The following is a 20,031-nucleotide window of genomic DNA, read 5'->3' on the forward strand; positions in this document are numbered from 1 at the left end:
AACTCCAATAGCAACATTGTTATCAAAGAGTAATGAGTCGTTTACTGTAACTGGTCCTCGTGATGAAGCAAAGTAGGGCATCCATACTTGTGCAGCCCTTTGCCCCCTTGTATGTGTTGGCGGAGCTAGGTTTAGATCGAGTGAAAATGGGAATGAAGATGCCATTTTAGTTTTGAGTTTGAGGAGACAGATTAAGATCGAGAGAAATAGGGAGGAAGAAAATTGGCAGAGCTAGGTTTTTGGTTTTTGTTTGTTTTTTTTCTGAGTTATGATTTTGTGTTTTCCCTTTGTTTCCTTTTATAGGCGAACACAGGGCCGCTTGGGGTTTGTGGGAGCCGTTTAGCAAAGTCATCTGTAATTTTGCCGAATTTGCAGGTCATGTTTTTTCGGTGCTGATTTCGAGTCGTATAATGGGTCGTATTGGAAATTGTCACCCCTCTATAAAGAAATAAACTTTTATTTTATTATTATTTTTAGGGTAAACTGCCGAATACCCCTCTTGAACTATATCGATTGTCGAAATGTCCACCTTGAATTATTTTTTCAGCCAATTTAGCCATCGAAGTATTTTAAATTTAGCCATTGCCGTCATGTTTTTAGACTTCCATCCAATTTTCTGTTAATTATAAAAATAAGTTTGTCATTTTACAAGAACAATACCAAAAAATAATAAAGAAAATCATGATTTCTTCTCTCTTTTTCATTTTCCTTCTTCTTCCTCCCTCTCTTTTCTTTATTCTCTCCCCGTCTCTCTCCAGATCTGCCTCTCTCTCTCTCTCTCTCTCTCTCTCTCTCTCTCTCTTCTATCCTTCCTGTGGAAACCTAGTACATAACTTCTCTTTGGGATTGAAATTACTGGGCTTCCCAATACAGCATCTAAAAACCAAAAACACCACAACATCAAACACCAACCTCCATTGATAAAGAAAACCCATAAGCAAAAGATCACTCCACGACTTGTAAAACCGAAAATCAGAAAAAGTAACTAATACCCAGTTGAAGATTGAGCATCAATTCGCAATTCTAATGCCCTTTTGATATGGTATGGCCAGGCATCTTGAGCTCGCCAGAAACCTGTGCCGCTGTAGAACAGACATCATCGAAAATATCACAAGTAAATATCCACAGCTTCCCCATCAGATTCCCAGATACAAATCCTAGGAAAAGTCCTATCTGCCAAGCTCCCTCTAGCCCCATCCATTCGTAATCGTCAGATTCTTAGCGATAAAAGCCCCATTGTCGTCAAGCTCTGCTCCTTCCTCTTTTTTTTTGGTTTTTTTTTGTTTTTCCAGTTTTGTAGTTTTAACAATTTAATTATTTTAAACTTAAAAAAATTTAATTTTAATTCAACAGTGAGTCACGTGCCTAACATGTGACATTTAGACAGAAAATTGGATGAAAACTAACGAGAGGAGCTAAATTGACCATTTAAAATAATTCGATGGTTAAATTGGCTGAAAAAATAATTTAATGTGGATATTTCAACAGTCCATATAGTTCAGTGAGTATTCGGCAATTTACCCTTATTTTTATTAAGCTTAGCCTATCATTTGCTCTGAAGTAGATTTTTTTTTTTTTTGGTTGCTACATTGCCACCATAATTAGGGTGTTGCTATCTCAGATGATCAGATCATTAGCATTAACCAGGTTTTTTGTTTTTGGTCTTAGTTACTGAGTTTACTTAATGAAAGCATGTGACATGCTTGAATATGAGAGTTTCTATTAAAATGAAATATTATTTCTTCAGAGTCGAGAACCACTTCCCATTTCATTCAAAACCTCTAAAACAAGTCATAACATTCCAGAACATCAGAGTGGGGGGTAAGGGTAAAACATGAAAGTTTGAACAAATTGTACACAGAAACCGCAAGTTAAGATGCAACAAGAATAAACATACCAAACCACGATTACAATAATTTACATCTAAGTCTTATCTCCCATCCGCAGATGTGAAAGACTCGGCGAATCCATACGGTCGTGTAGGGATGCTAGTCTGAGTGTTATCCAAGCTGGGAAGAAGCGATGAAGAAGAGGATTCCATATTGCTTCTGCCTTCATAAGCCTGCCACTTCTTAAGTGCTTGTGGCAATGACATTTCGAGGTCTATACCATATATGTCTTCAGAACTCTGATCACTTGGTTTCCAAAGCTCCACTAGAGAAGATAGAACATTGACAGTATGGCCCATGTCAGGCCTTTGATACGGTTCTCTTGCACAGCAGTGGCCTGCTAACTCAGCAACAGTGCTGACACTGGCAAGTGTTTCCTCACTGAGATCAATTGTTGGATCAATGGCCTTGCGGAACGTGTCCTTGTTGATGAACATTCTCCGGAACCATGTTACAAGGTGCATGCTCTCCTCTGGCTGGCGCTCGTCAAGTGCTTTTCGCCCGGTGATTAGCTCCATCAAAATCACCCCAAAACTGAACACATCTACTTTAGTTGTCACACGGCCCGTAACTGCATGTGTTACAAAGGTTTCGTTAAAGATTAAAATCAATATTAGTTAGCAAGCATTAACCAAAAGATAAATAGAATTTATCTTTTTCTGAAAAATAAAATGAATTATACAACATTATAAATTGCAGGACCACAAGAAAAAGCGCAAGCAAAAGACAATAATTAGCTTTGTTGTCAATCTACTGAAGTGGGGCTCAGCTGACTCAAAAAAGAGAAAAACAAAAGAACAAAAATGCTAAAGGGGATTAAGAGAATCTATTGTTCATGAGGCCAAAACCAACTGGCAACAACTACTACAAGGGAAGCTTTCAATGAAAACAATCCAATAGAAGCCAAATATCCTACCGTTGTGTTATTATAAAGAGTAAGCAAAAATAGCTTAATCTTCAGGTTTTCAAGTGAGCTCAGAAAACCTAGCTAGCACTGATGCCCCCAAAAAGGCCAAAACCACAGCTGGCAGAGAATAGAATGATGCACTTTAGATTATTACTGAACATGCAATTTGGTGAAGCGTGGATTATACTAATCTATCGTATGGTCACTTTCTTGTCCCTGTACCTAACCCACAAACCCCCCAAGGAAATCATTACTTCACGTTTCTAGTTTGCTTTCTTATCCCAATGATGCCTCCATATATCATAACATGGCGGGAAACAGACTTATTACCATCTTACATCTATGAGTGTTGGGGTTACACAAGTTGATAAAAAGCTGATGTTTGCTTCTTCTTCTTTTTTGCCCCTTGAACTGGTTTGCTTGAGTATTAACACAATCTTAGGAAATGGACGCAAAGACCTAAGGTTAAATTCTGGTGGTGCCATGTTATGCAAATATTTTCCATGAACTTTTAAGTATCAGGTACTCAAAACTGATCTGGTATTGCTCTCGCGTTTTATCTTCTATCAGTTTCTTTAAGTACATAAAATTAAAAAATTAATTAAAAAGTAAACAGAAACAAAACTTACCTGCATATTCTGGTGCCAAGTATCCAAAAGTCCCTGCAATTCTTGTTTCAATTGAAAATTTACCCTCTGGAGCAAGTCGTACGAGACCAAAATCTGCAACCTTTGCCCTCATATCATCTCCGAGAAGAATATTTGAAGGCTTTAAGTCCCTATGTATAAAGCTCTGATGTGCCAAACCATGGAGATACTCAACCCCCCTTGCTACATCTAAGGCAATGGTCAGCCTTTTTGTCCATTCAAGTGGCTTCAGTCCTTCTTCCGGCCAGTTGAAGAGGTACCTACTGACCGTCCCTTGAGGCATGTATTCATATACAAGAAGCCTTTCATTGCCATCCAAACAATATCCCAGAAGAGCAACTAGATGCCTGTGACGAACCTTTGTTAAAACCGAAATTTCAGACTTAAATTCGGTAAGCCCCTTACCAGCTATTACCCCAGACTCCATTCTCTTAACTGCAATCTTTGTTCCGTCATGCAGTTCCCCTTTATACACTGTCCCAAAACCTCCTTGTCCCAATATATTTTCTTGACTGAAATTGTTGGTCACATTCCGGAGCACTTGAATAGAAATCACCATGTTTCCTGCTTCAACCATTTGGATTTCACTGGGCTCACTACTAGGAAGAGTATGAGTTTCACTTATTGCACCAACACTAACACTGGAGCCAGCAACTGTGATCTTCATGCTTTCATTATCAGACCCAGAATGGCGGGGATGAATTACCATTGCATTCGGGCTCTGAACTCTGCTTAACTGCTTTTGTTTTGTTCTATATATACAGATAAGCAACAATGCAATTAAGAAAATCACAAAAACACCCCCGATCACGGAGAACACAATAACTCCTATTAGAGTTGAAGATTTCTTTCCGTGAGGTCCAGAACTGCCATTATTTCCGGAACCTATACTTGGAGAAGGGTTAGTTGAATTTTGAGATGGTGCAGCTCCCGATGAAGTACTCATGTCCTTCCCTATATCAGGGTTACCATTCTTGTTTACAAGCACATTAACCTTAAAGGCTGGAACTTTCCCATAGAGCTTATTATTTGACACATCTAAAGTAGTAAGTGCAGGCAGCGTGGCAAGCTCCTCAGGAATAGTTCCAGTTAAATTGTTATCAGCAAGAATTACCCTTTGCAGGGACTTCAGTGATGCAATTTCGGGCGAAATCATTCCAGTAAGATCCATTTTCTGAAAATTGAGGACAGTAATGTTCCCATTACTACAGGTGACCCCAATCCAATCTGCACAAGGATCATTCCCCTTCCAATTCTCTGCAAACCTTTGTGGGTAACCCAGTGAACTCACAATCAAAAGCAAAGTATTCACTCGAGGATCACATTGACCAAGACTTGGCAAGCAAAAGTTATTAGAACCATTAACCATATCTACTACAACCCCCAACCCAAAAGCTGGCATTGCCCCTTGGAGCAAATTGTTTGTCAAATTCACCGCCTCCAGTGATTTAAGATTCAACAATGAAACTGGAACGGGGCCAGTAAACATATTATCTCTCAAACTCAAGCTCCGCAAATCTTTCAAACCCGAAAAGTCTGGTAATGGACCCGAAAATGCATTAGAATGCAACCAAACTTCTTTCAACAGAGTCATGTTTTGTATAACCCCAATGCTTCCACCCAGCTTACCTACACTCTCTTGCCCATTAAGCCAAAGAGACTGAATTTGCGACCGGGCAAAGCTCTCGGGCAATTCGCCTTGGAGGCCATTGAAAGCCAAGTGCAAGTTAACCAGACTTGAAAACGAATCGCCGTCGAAAAAATCCGGTACATTTCCGGTCATGTTGGCCGAATTGGCCGAGAAATTTTGAAGTGATGATGCATTTCGGAGAGTTGCGGGGATTTCCCAACCCATAAAAGGGTTGTTATCAATCTCAACAGATTGAAGTGAAGTCATGTCAGTGAAGAAATCACTGGGAATTGAACTAAATTTGTTGTTACTAAGCAATAGCACTTGTAATAAGCTTAACCCACTTAAGCTCGGAAGAGGACCTGAGATTTTGTTCCACTGAAGCTCTAAACGCTCTAGTTTAGTGAGGTTTTGGAGGCTTAGAGGAAGCGTACCTTCAAGATTGAGGTGACCCAGTTGGATCCGAGTCACCCTTTTGTCATCGGACCAGCCAACATGGCTCCACTTGCGGGGGTCAGGGTCGGACCATCCGAGAGATTCAGATGGGTTGAGGCTCTTCTTGAGATCCAGCATTACTGAAGCATCATTGCTCGAACTTAGTTGAGAGTTGGCACACAGCAAAAATGAAGAAAACCCAGCAAGGAAAATAGTTAAAAGCTTGAACCCAAAATGTGTTTTCTTCTTCATCTTGAAACAACTACACAATCAGAGAGAGAGAGAGAGAGAGAGAGAGAGAGAGAGAGAGGGTTTTGTACAAAGTATTGCAGAAAGGTGTAAACTTTCAAGAAGTTGGTTCCATATTATTCCAAATGATCAGGAGATCGATAGAGAGAAAGAGGGGGCTCATTACATTGTTGAAGGAAAGTTAGAATCTTTGAGTAGAATGGTGATGGAGAGCAGAGAGAAAGAAAGTGTGCAGTGAACAGAGAAGCTTTTTTTAGCAAGAGGGGAAGACTGTCTGGCTTGCACATGGGGAGTGAGGACCACATGGGAGTCTCTGAATTGGGAAAGGGTGGGGGGGCTTAAAAAAGGCTGTCAATGACAGAGTAAAAAGGCTGGAAATGAGTCATGAATGGAGTGGGTTTTTGATACCTGGTCCATCAGTCCATTGGGGGTCAAGTTGGCCTTACAATATGCATAAATAAATAATAATAAAAGTTTATTCGTGAACATTTACTAAAAAAAATTATTAAGAAAAATTGTGTCAATATTAATTAATTATTTATTTATATATAAGCGATATTTTAAGAGAGAAAATATCTTTATTATTATGATAAGGAGATAAATACTCTTAACAACTTAAGTAACTAACTGTAGAGCCCTTAGACGATTACCTTACTAATTATTATTTTTGTATGTTTAGACTTGGAGTATATCTTCTTCTACGTCTCTCCTATCCCATGCACAGGTTGAGTGCCAGAATGAAACCATCCAGATAGAGTCGAAATGAGTAGAGGAGGAGAACATGCACATGGCCTGTTTTTATTATTTTGTGTATGGAAAGCATCAAATCATTTTTATATGAAAAAATATGTCACATCCACAAACTTTTTAAATTTTATGGATTAATCATTTTATTAGTTCTTGAACTTTAAACTGATTTGCATTTGAGTACCTCAATTTTCAAAATGGTTCTCGTGGTCCTTTTACTTTAGTTTTGTTTGAACAAATGATCATGCCGTCAATTTTGTTAACTTTTTCTGTAAATGCAGCGGAAAAATGGTATTTTTATATTAAATATTATATAAGCTTTTCCTGAGCTTATATAAGTTTGGTTGAAATTGCTTTATTTGTGAGCTTTTCATGTATATGCTTATTTTAACATGAAATATTATATAAGTATTCATATAGAGCCTATTTAGAGAGAAAAATTTAAAACTAGTCATTTGTATTTTTCTAATTGGTTCTTAGAAAATTTTAACACACTAAGAACTAATTAAAAAATAACAAGTGGCTAATTTTGGATTTTTTTTTCCTTTACAAATAGGCTTTAGTGGATGAAGTCAGGGGCCTTTTTAATCGTTTTGATCATATTTCTTGCCACTTTACACCTCATGAGTGTAACTAGGTTGTTCATCTATTGGCTAAGCAGGCGCTCCTGTCTCAGGACTTTCAAGTGTGGTTAGAGGACGGTCCTCTACGGATTTCTGATGTTTTAGCCAATGACAAATTATTTACTTAATTTTATTTTATACTGGATGTGATGTAGTGGTACTCTTTTTCCTTGACCGGATTTTTCTTCATTTGGGGGTTTTTAAAGGCAAGATTTTAATGAGGCCACACTTGTTACATCACTAAAGTCCAGTCTTCTTCTTATACTTTGACATTGTTGTTGCAATGAAGTTATCTCTCTTTGATCCAAAAAAAAAAACTTTATATGAGTATTTGTATAATATGTCATGTAAAAATATATATATTTTAATTACTAAAAACCTATTTATTTATTGGCCAATTGCCTACTTGGTAAACCACCTGATGAAATGTCACTAGTATTGCAATTCAAGAAAAAAATTGTAAAAATGTAAAAAATATAATATTTAATTGTTGACAGTTGATTCGAATTCTGAGGAACTTTTATTTAGTTGTGAGCTGGTGTAATGACTTTCGTTGGGCCCTAATTGGTTACTTCTTGGACTGGTTCGGCCTGTTGTTCTATATTTTAGGTTTGGGCTCTTGAACTAAGACATGAACACCAAGTTCAACAATTCTCAAGAATTCTATAGTGAGCTTTATCTAATACTCTATTTTTTAATCGTTGAATCAATTTAGTTAACAGTTAGAAAAAAATTGGTTAGTTTGATCCAACGATCGGATTAAGAGATGGTACATTAAAAAAAACCCGTTCTAAAGTCTGCAATTTTTTTGTTTTTAATGTGGAAATTATGAACGTATACAAAAGAGTCCTACGGTAATAGTCTCTAACCCCAATCCCCCAATAATTCAAGCATGTTTCATGGTGGGACGAAGCAGAGGAGCTTCAGGTGGAAGAACCCACCTATAACGTATCGGTAATATGTTTGTACATTTTGTTATTGATATGTTGTTAACAATAATATCGACACTTTATCAATATTATATTGAGAGTTCGTCAAAAATTAAAAAAGGAGACAGACAGAGAAAAAGATTATTACTCGCTGCTGCAATAACCATGAGGACAACCAAGCAAACCAATTTGAGTGAAGCTTTAGTCATCTTGCTGGAAGCTGTAGTTGGGGCTCTAATTATGGGGCCAGATTTATAGGTTTTAATTTGTCTGCTGACGTTAATGGCATCTTAAAACAATAATCAGCTTCAGTTGTCACCGGCACATCTCTTCTGTATTTGCTCTCTAAACTAATTGCAACTAGATACAAGAGATATCTTTAACTATTTGTAACAAGACTTGACTAACTTTTTTTTTTTGAGACTGAAGACGAGACCTCAACTAACAAAATTTGACTTTCTCACAAACTGCTGACTGTTGGCTTTGCAAGGTTTTTGCAAGCAATGTTTGGGACTGCTTTTTTAAGAAGTACTTCAACTCATAAACGCTTTTAATAAAAGCAATTTTATTATAAAGTTATTGAAAATTTCAAAAAAAATTGAAGTGCTCTTTCTGAAGAAGCACATGACAGTTGCTTCTCCAGAAAGCATTTTTATGGCCCATACACGCTTCTAAACTTTTTTGTAAAACGCCGTTAAAAGACATTTAGCATTTCAAAAAATACTCCTAAACTGGCAATTAGTCTTGAAAAACTAGAGTTCCTAAATAAATGACTTGTGGATACTGATTGTTGTTCCGCCAACACTGACTAGGCCGGGAAGGATTTTCCTGTTACCAAAGTCCCTGTGCCCCCATGTTTCCTCCCTAGTTTTGTGACATGTGTACTATAACTTAACAGGAGTTTAACTCTGTTAACTCTCTTTTAGCTTTTTTTTTTCTTTAATTAAAAGAATTAAAATATATTATATTAGAATACACGTTTGACAAAAACACTTTGCACGCCATTTCATCTTCTACGCTACACTTCAACCCCTACATCTTCTCTGCACCACAAAACTCAGCCACTTCATCTTCTCTGCTCTACGAAACTCACCCTTCATATGGTTTGTTTTTCTAGTTCGCTCGGTGGCTGCTGGTTCATCCGGTAAGCACCCTCTGCCTCTTCATTGTTTTTTCTTGTGCTTTTTGATTTCTGGGTTTTGAGCATCGTATGAAAAACTCAGCCGCTTCATCTTGGTTATATAATTATCAAATGAATTGCGTAATGGGTATATAATTACGAAAACTCAGCCCCTGCATATATTTCGCTCGTTGGCCACTGGTTCGTGAGGTGAGCCAGGCTCTACTTCATAATTTTCCCCCCCTTTTTGGTTGCTGGTGTTGGAGCCAACGCACAAGAAGCTTTTAAAAGATTAATTTGTGATAATTATATACCAATTATGCAATTCATTTGGTTTCAAAAAAAAATTCAAGAAAAAGAGAAGGAAGAAGGTTGATTTGGCTGAAGCATACCTCCAGCATTTTGGTTCATCAGAAGTTAATTCCCATCTTGCCTTTTAAATTGATCCTATTTTCAAGCTATGTCTTTGGACACTTGGCTACAAAGGCAATTCTGTGAATTTTTGGGTGTACAAAGACGTTTTTGGGGTGTGTATCAAAAGCTAATCACCCTTATATACATAGGGATGAATGCTTTATTGTTTGTCCACAGATACACTATTTAATGAATGCTTTATTGGGTACTAATAATTTGGAATATGTTAAATGGTGAAATGGTTAAGAGTGGTGGTTAGATGGGGATGCTGTCCTAAATGTTGAACAACTGCTTATGAATGGAGCCTTGTGTGTTGGTCAAACTGTGTAAATGCTATTATTATGTTATATATCGAGAGTGCTTGCCTATGTAGCTCATGTCTATGAGTCTAGCTATTTTCATTGTCATAATACATTTCATATTTAAGCATTTTGTTTCTTGAAACATTGTTACTAGTTGTGGGTTTTGTTATCTAGCCTAATGTGAGATTTGTAATTTCCAGATACAATGTGCAGGTTTGCTTAAAACAGATACCAAAATGTAAGTGTAGGTGGGTGCGGGTAGTGAGGGATCTTTGGTGGTTGACATCTGACTTCTATTTGAAGTGGTTTATTCTTTGAGTAATGATGCTTGCAGCTTCTGTAAGAGTATAGTGGCCTGCATCTAATATCAGTATCTATAACTTCTATTTTCACTTTTACATTTGCAGGTAGAATTATGATTGGATTATATGGTTAGGTTGTACCAAAAACTGTTGGTACGTGTTCATTTCATGTTGGTTCGTTTGTGACAAATGAAATGGCAAGAGAGCTGTGAAATATTCTTCTTCTACATGCCAAAAGTTAACAAATAGGAAGCTCACAGCCCATATGATGTTCTAGTGAAAAAGGTGCAAAGAAGAAGGGATCAAATTGTAGTGAAAAAGGTTCTAGTGGTAGTCAAAGTAGTGAAGGTGGGCATGGTAGGCAGGAAGTGAACATTGAGAACCAACCATTGCTGAGGTTCATAGTGATGGGAAGGAAATCCTATACTATGAAAAATTATGTATTATTTTTCCCCAAAAATATTTTTTATATGACCCAAAATTCTATGAAGTTTGTATGAGGTTCTGCATTATTAACATCATTGTGCATTCTTCATCATGTTCTGACATGGAGAGAGCTTACTGGAAAGTATGCATCATGATAAATGACTTCGTGGCTTGAAATGCAAGTAATATTTACATTGAATGTAATACTTCAACACCTTAAGAAGGCAGAGATGCCAAATATCAGAATAAGTTCAAATGCCAAGACAGGACAAACATAACAAACTTGTTCTAAATCAAAACAGAGTTGTAACAAATTATGGAACCCTTGTCAACAATTGAGAGCTAAACAACCCAAATTCAACATTATGACGCTTGGTGACTCTTGTCAATTGAAAAGGTGGATCTACTTCAACACTAGAACTTTTGGCCCCGGGACCTGTGAATTGAGAGCTAAACAACCCAAATTCTCCTTCCAATGGTGATTGTGCCTACACTCATACAATATATATATGTCAAAACAGTGAAATATACTCAATCAAGTACAAAATTACAATTAAGAAAAGTTTTAACTAAATGCAATGAAGTACTTGCAATAAGTTGACCATGCTAACTGGAAATTCCATGTTTAAATTATTGACAGCAACAAGTTCCTACAATTTTTTGTGTTCAACCAATACTGGAAAAATACAATGAAGCTACAGGGTAATAAACAAACAAAGATGAAATTAATAATGAATTTATACAATACGTGTGAAATTTCTGATGGAGGTGCTGGAACAGGTTTCGTAGTAGGAACACATATTGAATCAACACTGCTTGAATTTTGCAATTCTGTTTTTCGAGTTCTTCTCTTCTTTGTCAGCTTCTCCAAAGCATTTTTTGGCCTTTTAGAACTACCAACAACTCTTTCTTTAATTTTGATTCCTCTAACTTTAATAATATCATCATCAACATTAATACACTCATTTAACTCAGATCTACTATTAATTACTGGCGAGATAACTTCACACATTTCTTGACTTGATTTTTCTTTCAAACATGCATCCACCTCGTCAAAAGTCTGATTCAATCGTCGTATAACAATTTCATACGCCTTACCACACCCTGCTGCCCTTGTTGCTAATTGAGTATGCAACCGACACAACTCTCTATAACGTCTTACAATTTCTACCTTAGGGTCATTTGTACTTGAAGATGAATTAATTTTTGCACTCATAGCCTTCACATTTTTTGTCCATCTCTTCAAGATGTATTGAGCTGGGATACTTTTAACATTTCTTGTAGAAAGAACCTTCAAGGCATGTGCACATAAGATTCCTGCAAACTCAAACTTTTTACAACTACATAAAGTTATATTATTTGTTGAGTCAAATGTAACTGTATGTTGCCAATTCTTCCCATACGGGATAACTTCATACTTGCTGATTGTTCCCATCTCATCATTGAAGTGCAAAACACAATCATAAGCCTTACATAGCTCATCTTGGAACACTTTAAACACTTTCGGTGTATACACATTTGCTGCATGCTTCAATATTTCTACGGGAAATGACAATGTTGGGAACTTTGACTTGCTTTAAATTCAGCTTTCAACTCTTCGTAACGACGATCTTCAACCAACCTTTGGAAGTGTTGAAAAAATCTAAGCAAGTCATATTTGTAACTAACATATTTTTGTATACAACTATTCATGCTTTCACTCCTCTGGGTAGTAGTAATATCTGCACAAAAAGTTTGTCGCCCATAAATTAACGCCCATTTCTCCCTTATTTTAAACAAGCGACTCAACCAATCATTGCCCACGAGAGTATATTTTTCAAGCATACTATTCCAAGCATTTAGAAAAGCATCTTCATCCTCATAATCATATATGCAACTACTAAAATCTTTGCTGAAATCTTTGAACTTCTCAAAAACACCGCTAAGGTGTTTGGCTGCATTCTGATATATGTGCCAAATACATAAACGATGAGATGTTTCTGGCCATTTTAAAGCTAATGCTGCAGACATTGCTGCATCTTGGTCTGTAAGAATGCTCTTTGGCTTTTTTCCAGACATAGCCTTCACAAAAGTATCAAACAACCACGTAAAAGTTTGAATTGTCTCATCATATAATAGTGCAGCACCAAATATAATAGTTTGCTTATGGTGATTGACACCAACAAACATTGCAAAAGGTCTTCCTTCTTTATTTTTTCTATAGGTAGTATCAAAACATACTACATCACCAAAATAATCATAATCTACCATCATCCTCGCATCAGCCCAAAAAATATTAGTGATCAAATCATCTTCATCCACTTGTATAGCATAAAAAAAATTAGGATCAGTCAATTGCATTTGTTGCAGATACTCTAACACACCACCTGTATCTCCTAACTTCATTTCTCTTGTTCATTTTGGATGCAAGTAGTTCTTGTAATCATCAGGAATAAATCCAAGACTTTCCCGACCACCAGCTTGTCTACTTAAAAATTCAAGAGCTGCTTTGGGAGCAATTCCTAAACTATCAGCCATATCAACTTCAGCTATTTGTGCAAGAGTGATCTTCCTATGAGACCTAAACAAATGAGTCTTAGACAAACTTGTACTCACACGGTTATGCTCATAAACAAATTCTATGACAGGATACTTCTCATTCAAATGACAACTAATTTTCATCCTTGCTAAGCATCCACATCTTGTCTCAACACGATGATATTTCACATTAGAAACACGCTTATCAATTTCACGCTTACCTTCAGTGAAGCAAACAAAAAGCATGTCTCTCAACTGGCCACTTTTGAATTTGTGACAACTACTTCTTCTAATACTAAAACCAATATTGTATGCATATGCATTGTAAAATTTAAATGCTAAGTCTTCTCTCAAACTTCATCCCAATCACAGGAATTAGTTGTTTTCGAATGCTTAAATGAACCAAATCTATTTTTTCATTACCTTTCATAGCTTGTGATGACTTTTCGTTGCTTTCACCTTATGAAATGTTTAAGCCAGGGCTTGTTTCACCTTCTCCATCTTCTATGCAATTATTATCCATATTCATATCCTTCGAAAATTGAATCAAACAAAATTTATACATCTAAAATATTTTCCACAACAATAAAAATTACAATTAATTTAATAAAAATTAAACATAGCTAAGTATTGTACAATCATATGTTCATATTCATATCCTTCAAAAATTGAATCAAACAAAATTTATACATCTAAAATATTTTTCATAACAATAAAAAATTACAATGAATTCAATAAAAATTAAACAGAGGTAAGTACTGTACAATCATATGTTCATATTAGTTAATGATGAAACTAGAAAATGGACGTAGATGAAAACCAAAGCATCGAGCTCCAATCCCTTATATTTAATATCAGAAAAAGTAAACCAAAACACGCAAACTATCAAAAATTTGTGAAAAGAAAAATCAATATATTTTATATTAGTTGTTACTGTATATGAAAACGAAAAGTCATCACAAGATTGAAACCAAATGAATTTGATTCAAATGAATTGCATATTGGGTATATGATTGTCACAAGTTATATGTTTATAAGTTTTTCATACGATGCTAAAAAACCAGCAATCAAAAAGCAGAAGAAGGAAACATGAAGAGCAGAACATGTTTACCTGATGAACTAGTAGCCAACGAACGAACTAGAAGAACAAACCATATGTAGGGGTTGAGTTTCGTAGAGCGAAAAAGATGAAGTGGTTGAGTTTTGCAGTGCAGAGAAGATGTAGGGGTTGAAGTATAGCGTCGAAGATGAAATGGCCAGCAAAGTGTTTTTGTCAAACCTGTATACTAACATAATATATTTTAATTCTTTAATTAAAGAAAAAATGTTAAAAGAGAGTTAACAAAGTTAAACTCTTGTTAAGTTACGTGCCACATTGCACAAAACTGGGGAGGAAACATGGGGGCACAGGGACTTTGGTAACAGGAAAATTGGGCTCCTCTCTCTTTGCTTTCTCTCTCTCTCTCTCTCTCTCTCTCTCAGTTCTCTTCCTCTCCCAACACTCTCTATCGATCGCTCCGCGAAACCCATCTCATCCTCTCATCTCTCTCTTCTGAATCGCGAAAACCCCTCTTGACCCCATCCTCTAGGTCTGTCTTCCGAATCGCCTAAGGTAGCAACTGCTTGCAATCTCGAAACTTAACTCCATCATTGTTGATTACTTTGGTTCTCTGCATTTAGTCTTGATGGTTATTTTCTTAATCTCTATGGGTTTCGCTGAAATTGGTTTTATTTTGATTGATATGGGTGTGGTTTGAATTTTCATGCTCATTCATATTAGTTTTACCAAATGGGTTTAGATTTTTGCTCTGGATATGTGAATCTTGAAACTTGGGATTTTCCATTTGATGTAGTAGATTTGTATTGTCTGATTCTGATGATTCCTTGTTTGAAATCGTGAGTGAGTTTGTTCTTTGTCGAATGATTCTTGCATTTGATTTGGGATTTGCTTGTTTATTGTTGTTGTTATTCCTGTTGTATTGCTGTTGTATTGTCGTTGTATTGATGTTGTATTGCCTGTCTATTGTGGTTTTATTCCCGTTTTATTGTGGTTTGAATGATTTTGGTGATTTATGCAATTGGATTATGTGTTTCTTTGTTGTTTTCTTTCATCCAAAGAAGGGAAATTGTAGGTGTTCATTTATAGTCTCTACATTAGGCACATGAATCTTTATAGTTTGCTTTGCAGTTGCAGTAACTTTTTTATGTCTCTAATTTGTACACAGATAGCCATTTATGCTACTATACAGGCAGAGTCCATAATTGTTCTTTTGATGTTCCATTTGTATTGTATTTCATATGTTCTCTTTTTGTTACAGATGTATATCAGTATGGTGATGAGTAGATTTTAGGAGGCACTGATTCAGTTGGGCTAGTTCTTTTAGCATTTTACCCCAAACCCTATATCAAGTTTATCTCTGGGGCATGAAATCCCTTTGACACTTGGGTGGTGTTCGGTTTTTGGATTGATGTACATCCAAATTTGGTAAAATTGAATTTAGATAAGAGTGGAGTGTGGAGAGAGTTCGAGAGTAGATAAGAAACTGAAATTTGGTAAAGAGTGCAATTGGTATTATTTCACATTTCAGGGGATTGATAGTTGATCGGAATGCCCATTTCATTCCAAAGTTTAATCCAATAAATCAAACAATGTCTTATAAATAGCATTACAAATGAAAATGATGTATCAAATGAGATTTCTGGCATTTTTGAGCAAACCTTATGGAGAGAAAATATAAGAGAATGAAATAGGATCAACAGCTTATGGTAGCTAGAAGGAATTTGTATTTTTTCTGTCATGGCACACATTGGTGAATATACAACTTATGTATTGCATATCAGGTGTCTATTGCTTCTCTATTGTACTATTATCACTGATATACCTCTTGCCTTTTGCTTTGATCTGCCTCTATATTGTCTGTTTAGTGCTTTGTTATTGTGTATATACATATATTTCAATGGCTTAAAATTATTCATTTCAGTAATGTAGGTATCAAATTTTGGTATGTAATGATCAAATCACATTCATGGCCAGATGTACACTTCACAATTATGAAGTTGTATTTTCCAATTCTTAATGCTCAAACCCGCCATGGGCATGGACGTTAACAACAAACCACAAGCAACCTCTTAGTGCCAGACAATTGCACCTTAAATTCAAAGTGGATGCTATTTGTCAGACAATGGCAACTGAAGAACGACCCATCCGACTACTATATGTCCTCATATGCATACTATCAACTACATTATTTTTCAGTCCTCTATCTTCTATACTTACGGGTAAGAGAGCTAGTTTGAAGGTGTTACCTCACAATTGCACTTCATAAAAAATTTGGACATCATCATTATTCTCAATCTTTATGTGCTTCGACTCCTTCGTGACTATCAAAACTGAGAACTTTAAGCAAACCTTGTCTTCCCTGTTGTTTGTATTACCAATCTTATGCACACGATCCAACAGTTCAGCAAATGTGATGGTCCGTGGTACTTTTATGCCTTTTGAGTCATCCTCTTCGTATTTGCACATCTTCTTTGAGGTTACCCATTTTCCATTGTAGCAACCAGATAACAATTGTCTCCATTTCTGACCATGACAAAACAACATTTCATTAACACATGAAGGCACGAGCAAGTCACTACAATAAAACCAAAATAACCATACAATACAAGATCAATACAACGACGAGAAACTGCAATACAACCACAATAAAACAGCAATAAAATAGCAATACAACAGTAATATATCAGCAATACATCATCAATAACAACATCAATAAATCAGCAGTAAACAAAGAATCATCATAATAATACAATCCAAATCTACTACATCAAATAGAAAATCTCAAGTTTCAAAATTCACATATCCAGAGCAATCTAAATCCATTTCGTAAAAACCCATATGTATGAGCATGAAGATTCAAAAACACATAATCCATAGCAATCAAAATAAAACAAATTTCAGAGAAATCCACAGAGATTAAGAAGATGACCATCAACACTAAAGTAATTAATAATGAGAAACCTAGAAGACAACCTATTGGAGGTTGGTGATGGAGTTGAGCTTCTGACAGGACCCAACCAGAATTCCCCCTCTAAACTCGTGTCAAATCCTGTTACATATTTCGGCACCTGAACGATGCCGGACCTACTACTAACTTTACACCTCTCACTCATAAATTAAGAAGAAAAAAAAAGGGTCATGACTTCACAAGGCCTCCGGACTCAAATTCAGTCCTAAGTGGGAAATATCAAAGCAACTACTAGGGTTAAATTTACAAAGTTAGTTTCCAAATAAACAACGAAAACAGAAAATGAAGTTTCCTACTAGATAGCTACGAGGACTTAACCAATGCCATAGTAGCTTACGTGGTCGTCCAAACTCTGAGCTATCTACTTCCTAGGGGCGCAAAGCAGTAAATGCGTGAGTGGACAAATTTTTTTTTTTTCTTGAAAGTAATTATAAAGAACATACTAACCCCTCTGTCTTCGCAAACCTTTGAAAAAATTTACTAAAACACAAGAAAATTTATGTACAGGAACAAAATATAACAAATACACATGTAGGTAAAACGATCTCGGAAATAATTGGAAAGTAAAGTTTCAATTAGTACAATCTGGTATTTCAAACAACATTTAAATCCAAAATATTGAGTAACTCAAAAATATAATTCAACAAAAATCAAGTTTCAAACCATTCTTTGAATATAATAAGTCAAGCAAGCTCAAAATACAATTCAACTGAAATCCAGTCTCAATCCAATTCATACAAAAGCTCTCCACCCAAGTATACTTATAAGGAAAACTGGCCAACCTTGTGTAGTACATTGGCAGGGTTGACAGGACCCGATCCCAATTCCACTTTGGAATTCGAGCCGAATCCTGTGCGTGTCCGACACCTGGCGAATGTCGGGCACAAATGACCTTTTTACCCTTCCTGTTACAACTACATTTAAAACTCCTCTTAGACTCCTGCCGAAAATTTAGCAGAGTTTCCCCTGTAATTTGTCCAAACCCAAAAATTTTCACCTGTTAAACAAGCTAATATTCTTACACCAACTGCTAGAATAAGTCAACAACACAACCAACAGTTCAGGTTTCCCACTATAACTAGATATCAGAGCATTTACTAATAATTTACAAGATTTTAAGTACTTTACAACAAAATCCTACGTTTCTTGGGTGGCGCGGGAGCTGGAAGAAGGCCCGTGGTGGATTCCTGTGTACTTCTACTGCCTGGGGGCGAAAAACAATTTGAAAGTGTGAGTGGACAAAATAATGTTCTTAAAACAAGTTATAAACATAGTAACCCCGTTGTAAATAGGTAGGTAAAGCTAAAGTTTGACTGTAATCAAATACAAGGCATTCAAATAAACATGTATATGTATACGTATCTATGCAGATGTAAAACATGCACGGATATCAGGAAACTTGTATAAAATGACTGAAAGTAATAATTACATAAAAGTACTCAAATTCTTTTAAAACTACCACCTAGGAGTATCCCTGTAAATTCGTCAATTCCCCTAGCAGGTCTTGGCGACACACAGTCTATCCGAGCCGCAAACTGGCAGGATTCAGGGGACTATAGTCAGCCTGATCCGCTGGCAGGTCTCGATGATACACAGTCAACTCGAGCCGCTCTGGCAGGATTCAGGGGACCTTAGTGAGCCTGATCCACAATCCTGGCAGGTCTCGGGGACACAAAGTCAGCAGAGCCGCAAATCCTGGCAGGTCTCGGGACACCAAGTCAGCCGAGCCTCAAATCCTAGCACTCACGGTCCGAGCGTCCCCGAAACTCGTGAGGCAATGTCAAGTGCACTAACGAAACTGAAAATAGACTGGATGTCTGTAGACATCGGTCCAACTGAGGGTAATCACCGAAATCGGGTACATGGTGGTTTAAAATAAACTATTTAGAGAAGTCTGAAAAATAACTATAATCTAAAACTATGCTGCTTTTTTATCTGATGCAAGTCTCAAACTCTGTTTTCTATAACTTTTTAGCATGTGCAACTAAGCAGCATAGAATTATATAAATATTACTGCACAAATCATGCTAGGAAAACATTCAATAAAACTTATTCAAGATCAAATATGAAATTTATTTATAAGAGTCGTTTAGAAAAGAAAAGTCCACTCACAGCTGGTCCTAGCTAGCTGGACCTTTTGAAGGTCTCTCCTGTGGTTCAGTCTAGCCTCTGGTGCCTGATTAACCATGAAGATTAAATTAATAAAACTGCTCAATAAAAGAATTAAATTAAAAACCCTGACCCCTGGCTCTTAGAAATGCGTGCACTCATTTTCAAGTCAATCATATGCCCATTTTAGCATTTTAGACAATTAGAACGGTCTTAAAAGACCTGAAGCTTTACTAAGCGAAAAACTGCCAGACCGGCCAATCAGAAACCCAATGGGGTCCACAATCTCCGATGGCCGATCTGGGATTCTCTAGACATTCCTCGCAAAGAAATACCCATATCCTGCGAGTTTGGCCGGAAACGGACGGTCGGATTAGCCAAAATCGCGTTATCGCTTAAAATCCAACCCTAGCCCCAGGGTTCGCGATTTCGGAGTATCCGGAACTCCGATTCGCAATCCGTTGAATCCTACACGATCATGAAATCATGTAGAACGACATATCCAAAGTTGAGTGCGATCCAACTGCTCGACGATACTGCACCCAGGAATCGCGCAATATGGAAAATCCGTTCGGGGCTCAAACGGACTCCAAATTGAGATCCTCGAAATCCTACGCGCTCATGACAACACGAGGATCGCAAAAATACACAGAGTCACAGCACTACCCTCACCCATGCGCCGCCACAAGCGCGGGTATCTTGGGTGTCCAAAGGATAACGGCTCGCCGGAAGAACTCAAAACCAAGACTCCAAACTC

General features: G+C 36.8%; 1 protein-coding gene across 2 annotated transcripts in view; it reads right to left on the bottom strand.

Annotated features, from left to right (window-relative positions):
* Positions 1–1,746: 1,746 nt before the first annotated feature.
* The window catches only part of LOC117621045 (receptor protein kinase TMK1), a 19,055-nt gene continuing 770 nt past the window's right edge, over positions 1,747–20,031 (bottom strand). The window contains exons 2-3 of one of the 2 annotated variants that reach the window (XM_034351304.1): positions 3,426–5,435; positions 1,747–2,460 (exon numbers count right to left, since the gene is read on the bottom strand). In XM_034351304.1, coding sequence (XP_034207195.1) covers positions 1,931–2,460; positions 3,426–5,435 — 2,540 coding nt within the window. In that variant the 3' untranslated portion in view covers positions 1,747–1,930. Of the gene's footprint in view, positions 2,461–3,425; positions 6,191–20,031 lie in introns of those variants that run through there. The other variant, XM_034351303.1, reaches the window with a different exon arrangement.

This window comes from Prunus dulcis, chromosome 3, assembly GCF_902201215.1.
Source record: "Prunus dulcis chromosome 3, ALMONDv2, whole genome shotgun sequence".
Taxonomy (NCBI): domain Eukaryota; kingdom Viridiplantae; phylum Streptophyta; class Magnoliopsida; order Rosales; family Rosaceae; genus Prunus; species Prunus dulcis.